Source organism: Apium graveolens, chromosome 4 (genome assembly GCF_009905375.1).
Source record: "Apium graveolens cultivar Ventura chromosome 4, ASM990537v1, whole genome shotgun sequence".
NCBI classification, from domain to species: domain Eukaryota; kingdom Viridiplantae; phylum Streptophyta; class Magnoliopsida; order Apiales; family Apiaceae; genus Apium; species Apium graveolens.
In genome coordinates this window covers 240,405,000-240,411,362 of record NC_133650.1, presented here as the reverse complement: position 1 = coordinate 240,411,362, position 6,363 = coordinate 240,405,000, and the positions used below count along the sequence as shown (strand labels likewise).

Below are 6,363 nucleotides of genomic sequence, written 5' to 3'. Positions count from 1 at the left end.
TAATTTAATACAAGTTTTGGGTTACCTATTATCTGAAATCGATCGATTTTTCAAAAATCGCTGATAAATCGCTAAAAAATCGGTTAAAAATTTTGATCCGATTTGCCCGATTTCCGATAAATCATCCGATTTTTTAAAAATCGTCCGATAAATCGTAAATCGGTACCTCAACCGAATAATTCCGATTTCCGAAATCTATAACACTGACTGTTATCATTCATTCCAATTTTATAACGCTGACGCCTGACAGAGTGACAGGCACACAACAGATGCATGCTACTCAGTACTGGAGTCAGTACTTAACACACTTTACCAACCTGGGCGAAAAGTACGTGCCACACAAGACACGTGTCAGCTCGCCGGAAAACAAAATGGGAACGCCACTGCTGAACCAAGGCGCCACGGCAAAGCTCCAATATGAACTGATAGGCGATGACGGAGATTACATACCTGCGAGAACATTGAGGCATTGGAGATCAGTGTTTAGAATAGAGTCAGAAAAGCTATGGAAAATCGCTATACCAATAGCTATAACAACGCTGTGTCAGTTTGGACTAAACTCACTCACTAATATATTTGTAGGACATGTTGGAGATCTTGAGCTCTCTTCTTTTAGTATTGCCACGGGCGTCATCAATATGTTTTCATTCGGCTTTATGGTACGACTTTTATGCGTGAACAGTTGTGTTCTGCACTTTTATGTTCTCGTGTTTGATTAATTGCATTTAAAAGTAATTGTGTACAAACTACAAAATTGTGATTCGACCATTTGTATTTGTAGTTTCAGATTATGTATAGATGGAGTGATTAATGTATAAATTTATATTTGTCTTTATGTTTAGGGCTCTAGGCCATGTTCTTACACCAGTAGTTGTCTACTTCAGATATCTCAATTTAGTGATTTACATTTTCCCAATTACTCTTAATTTTAAAATCTAATTTTAGAAAATATACTGGACTCGTCCATATCTGGAGCTCTTGTGTTTCTCCGGAACATCATAAACTTATCACCACAATTTTGCAGCTTGGTATGGGAAGTGCGATAGAGACTCTGTGTGGTCAGGCTTTTGGTGCTGGGCAACTTCACATGCTTGGTATATATATGCAGCGGTCATGGATAGTCCTAGGCACGACTTGTATCTTTATCATGCCCATATACATCTTTGCTACCCCAATCTTAAAGCTAACTGGTCAGGAAGATGACATTGCTGATCTTGCCGGAGAAGTTGCCATCCTAACCATTCCCCAATTATTTTCACTGGCTATTAATTTTCCTACCCAAAAGTTTCTCCAGGCACAAAGCAAAGTCAATGTGCTTGCCTTGATTGGTTTTGGAAATTTAATTATTCATTGTGGACTACTTTGGCTCTTCGTTTTCGTTTTTAGATGGGGTACAACTGGTGCAGCTATAGCCTTTGACATCACAAGTTGGACAGCTGCACTAGCGCAAGTTATTTACATTATCATGTGGTGCAAGGATGGCTGGACAGGATTGTCACCTGCTGCTTTTAGAGATATTTGGCCATTTGTCAGGCTCTCGTTTTCCTCAGCGGTGATGTTCTGCTTGGAGGTGTGGTATATGATGAGCATAAATCTTCTCACAGGCAATCTTGATAATGCTGTGATTGCTGTTGGATCACTTACTATTTGGTAACGCTAAGAAGTTCTAAAGACTATTTTCTGTACTAGTATGCATCTCCAAACCTAAAAACTCACTAGAAATCCTTATATGACACTAGAAAAATCTTTTAGTTTGTGGGCACCTTACACAAGGCATGGCATGTTGTACCAAGTGATCTAATGTCTTCTATGGCTAAACCACTATTAAAGCATTTCACCATCAAATAATGTTCTCATTTCACCTGTTAGGCTGTTAGTATAGGATTATTAACTGTCTATTTGGCTTTTTATGCAGTTCGAACATCAATGGATGGGAAGGCATGGTGTTTATTGCAATAAGTGCTGCGATAAGGTAAGGCACAGACTTCCATATGTAGATATGTCCTTTTAATGGTTCGACAAATCTGGATTAAGCAATTTAGCACAATTGAGCTCGGAAAAGAATGCTCTAATTTTCTTTATAGTTCTTATCTTGTGCAAAGGACAACTGTTTAAAATATGTTGATATGAACCAGCAATGTTGTAATTATGTTACTTTAATCTCACTATTTTCCATGTTATTTTTACAAGTGTTCGGGTCTCCAATGAGCTTGGGTTAGGACGTCCAAGAGCAACTAAATATAGTGTGTACGTCACCGTGTTTCAGTCACTTCTGATTGGTCTACTTTGCATGATCATCATTATTTTAATGAAGAACCATATAGCAACTATATTCACAAACAGCAAGGAGATGCAAGAAGCTGTTTCTAAACTTGCATACCTTCTCGGTGTGACAATGATTCTTAACACTGTCCAGCCCGTGATATCTGGTAAACTTTTTGCTCTGCTCTACTCTGCGAATTCTGTTGGATTGTGCTAATTAATATTTGGAATGTTTCACAGGTGTTGCTGTAGGAGGGGGGTGGCAATCTCTTGTGGCTTACATCAACTTGGGGTCATACTATGCTTTTGGGCTTCCCCTGGGATACCTTGTTGGTTATAAAGCTAAATTTGGGGTGCAGGTAACTAAAATTTATGAACAAATATAGGTGCACAAAGGAAGGCCTGCATCTGCCTAAAAAATATTGATCTATCTTTTGCTATTTTTAAAGCTCCTACTGCATTTTTCAGCTTCTCCTAGTGTTAAATCTGTTTGTAATGGATCAATCAAATTGGGTATGATTGTAGGGACTATGGGGAGGTATGATAATTGGAATGATTCTGCAGACAGTTCTTCTCCTTGTTGTACTGTATAAAACTAACTGGATTAAGGAGGTTAGTGTTCTGCTTCTACTCCAGCAAGCTATAATTAAATTCAATATTGTGTGTTATGTAAAATATTATCAAATCATGTTCACGTATTTCAAGTTATCGCTGATTATTTGAACTCCTGTTTCGTAAACCTACGTAGTCTCCTAAGCTGGATATACTTGATAATAAACATCCCTACATTTTGGAACGAGGTTTAGATAAGGAAGGCTCTCAAGATTAGCATTCATACAAGTATGACTGTATATATATATATATATATATACATCAGTCCAATTGATTAACAGGATTGCTATGAATGAAATTACAGGTGGAGGAGACTTCCTCGCGTATGGAGCATTGGGGAGGGCAGAAAATAAAAAATAAAACATCACAGAATTATGTATGAATTTAGAGAGTTTTTGAGGCACGGAGAACCTTTTTTCCTTGTAATGGTGCTATGGCGTACAAATGGTATTCACATTTTGAAATAGCAAATCTTATAATTCATCATTTAAGATGTTATTCAAGCTCATTTCATATTTTCACTTGGCTGGTCCAAATTTTTACAGGTACCAGACTATTCAAATTTTATACACAGTATGCTCTATAGTTTGATTTTGGTGTACTACTCTTGAATAGTTCTTGCCTCGGTCTGTCAGCCACTAGGCCCACTACCACATACTATACATCCTTCTTTTCTTCTGCCTTGTGTGCTAGACCGCTATGGTAAAACCTGTCCATCTGTAATTTTCTTATTTGGTGGTAAAGAAATCAATATATCATTGCCAGGGAGAATCAAAATACAACCGCGCTGTTAATGTGGTTATTTATTACATTTAGTTAAAAAAAACGTGGTTAATAATCACCATCTTTGCACCAGAGCTAGCCAATTTTCTTACTAGAATAAGAACCTTTTGCTTATTTATATTGTATTTGTCATATTGATATAGCCACCGTTTGCCAACTTGGCTATTACAAAAATCACATTATTCATAACATTACAACTTAATTTCATTGACAATTTCACTCGAGCACATCTTCAGTTCCCTGTTCTCACCACTACCATCACTGTTCAAGTAGTCGCCCAACTCAAGTTCAAAATAATATCCATCTCCCCGTCCCCGTCTTGGATACTGAGGGCCACTTAATACATGCTTATCTGGTGGCCTGCATTTTAGAATTTTCGTATGTCTCTAATACTTAGAAGGCATGAACGGTATGTAAACAATCCTGCTTTTGCTATCACATCCACCATCAATCCCAACGCTAGTTTGTAATGGTTCATCTTCCCCAAATCCGCAAAAGTAACCCGAACATGTGAAATCAAACAAAAGATAGGCAGTATAGAGTGTATTAGGGGACAATAGTAAAGTGCTTATCTTTCCCTCAATCCTAAAAGGCAGAGTTCACTCATAATAAGAATAAGGCCCATGCCATCCATTTGGCTCAGGTATCGACAGCTTCTCTGGTACTAGTTGAAAACAGTTGCTCCCGGTGAGCCTATCCAACCAAAAGTACTGCTTGATTGACAACAATTAAAATCGAAGTCAGTAAATAACTAATTTGCACAATAGATGTACAACCAATTAAAGCAAGAAGAATGAGAAGGGAGTTTTATATGAATTCCAAGTAGATAACATTAAAAAACGTGAAATAATTACCATATCACCATCATCAATGATTAGAGGATTGTCTGAAAGAAACAAATACAAATCCTTCTTAGTAGGAAAAGCCTGTAGAGTATCTAAATCAATCTTGTTCCAGGGATCTACGGCATAAAACTGAAAATGTGACTCACTCGGCTTTGCCCGACGGGAAATGAGGTCAGCCGGCAGAAATCTCTCCCAAACATGGTCAGATTTAGCCGCTGAGCGGAACTTTCTGGACACAATTGAAAGGCTCCACACACATCCACAGGGGTAGTACGTGAGAAAATATCTTCTATCAATTCTTGTGGTAACACATTCATCCCCGAGACATCACCCATAAAATGTAGAGAAGTGCGTACTGTATTGACTGGTAAGAGCCAGCGAGGTAATAGAGATTTGAGAAGCATAGTACTTGTGTTTATATTCATAGACAAAACAAGTGAGTTACAGAATTAGCAAGAAAAAGGAAGACTTGTTGGTATATGTTAAATAGAATCTATGATTCAATAGGAATTTTCATTCTAAGCCAGAGGGCATGATATGCATATAAACAATCCTATTCTGTCTTTGACAGTCATCTCTCCTGACACAAAATTCAAAAGGTTAATCATAATATTAATATGAGTAAAGAGAACTTGTGAAATCAAACAAAAGGTACACGAATTCAACATGATAGGGGTCAACAATAAAGTGCTCATCTCTTTGGAAAATTCAATATTTACCACCACAAAAAATTTCAAGTGTCTGACTAGATCTGTGTTTGCATGCATATACAACATTCAAAATTACATCGACTACTACAGTTATGAGACAAAGAAATATATATATATATATATATATATATATTGTTTTCTGAAAGAATTAGAAAACTAATCAATTTTATTTTGTCATTTCTAGTCAAAGTCTTAAGTGCGGATTTTTTTCACAAGTACAAATTTCGTGTTAAGGTTCCAATTGAAGTAATGATAGATAATGGAACTTAACAGGGTAACGAATTACAACTAAAGTCAGAAACTAGCATCTTCATTGTGTATACATTACAACAGAGATGGATAATTACAGTGAGAAACATAGGTATATGCAACCAAACATCCACTAATTAGCAAAACAAAACATAACATTAAAATTAAGGTATTAGTCCAAACACACCACTACTTGATCCTACGAAAGAGACCTTAATCCTTTTCTCCAGTGAAACCAAGAGCTAGGCTAAAATATTTATGTTTAGCGAGAAGAAAGTAGGAAAGTGAGTCCAAAGAACTTACAACTCCTTAATTAGTATCACCATAGCGAGAAGAAATGAGAGACCTGGAGTGAGTGAGAGCAGGTTAAGTGTACAAGTTTCTTACAAAAACAAATCCACCTAAAATTCTAATCAAAACCAAAATCCAACACAAATTAAGCCCACCTCAAAAGATACAAAAACAATATCAGATCGCAAAGAAATTACAATTGTATACCTTGTATCATTGTAAGGAGCGTTAGTATCATCTCGGAGAAGCTTCAAGTCTTTTCGCATATAGCACCAAGACACTGGTAATGTAAATAACAAAAAGGAGTGATATTTTAAGGCTAGACTTTAGAGTGCTAAACCCTGTCTTACGAGTGTTTTGGCTGTCAATTCTAATTTATTTATTTTTTCAAATAATTTTATAATATTGTCATATATAAAATATATTTATATATATAAATATCTCGATATCCGTCCACTAGATCATCTAAAAAGTTATTAATTTTTTTAAATCTTTTATTATAATATACTTGAGTTTACCCGAGTATATAATTACTATTCATTTAACCGATCAAAAAATTATCACCAATCATATAATATATTGATTCTAATTTGAATACAAAAATTACTAAT

General features: G+C 36.0%; 1 protein-coding gene and 1 long non-coding RNA gene across 5 annotated transcripts; one reads left to right on the top strand and one right to left on the bottom strand.

Annotated features, from left to right (window-relative positions):
* The first annotated feature begins 287 nt into the window (after positions 1-287).
* Positions 288-3,614, top strand: LOC141720732 (protein DETOXIFICATION 35-like). Of its 2 annotated transcripts, XR_012574520.1 has the most exons (8): positions 288-659; positions 1,025-1,650; positions 1,916-1,972; positions 2,191-2,429; positions 2,503-2,621; positions 2,788-2,874; positions 3,179-3,321; positions 3,420-3,614. XR_012574520.1 is itself a non-coding variant. In XM_074523328.1 (7 exons), the coding sequence occupies exons 1-7, from the start codon at positions 372-374 to the stop codon at positions 3,254-3,256; spliced, it is 1,494 nt and encodes a 497-aa protein (XP_074379429.1). In that variant the 5' UTR covers positions 288-371; the 3' UTR covers positions 3,257-3,393. The 2 variants fall into 2 exon arrangements, 1 of the variants encoding a protein (XP_074379429.1); XM_074523328.1 differs by lacking the exon at positions 3,420-3,614 and having other exon boundaries at positions 3,179-3,393.
* Positions 3,615-3,762: 148 nt separating this feature from the next.
* Positions 3,763-6,084, bottom strand: LOC141720733 (uncharacterized). Of its 3 annotated transcripts, none has more exons than XR_012574523.1 (4): positions 5,960-6,084; positions 5,765-5,807; positions 4,512-5,082; positions 3,763-4,367 (listed from the first exon to the last, which is right to left on the bottom strand). It is a non-coding gene; the product is annotated as an uncharacterized LOC141720733 (long non-coding RNA). The 3 variants fall into 3 exon arrangements; XR_012574522.1 differs by having other exon boundaries at positions 4,512-4,866; XR_012574521.1 differs by having other exon boundaries at positions 4,512-5,807.
* Positions 6,085-6,363: the final 279 nt, after the last annotated feature.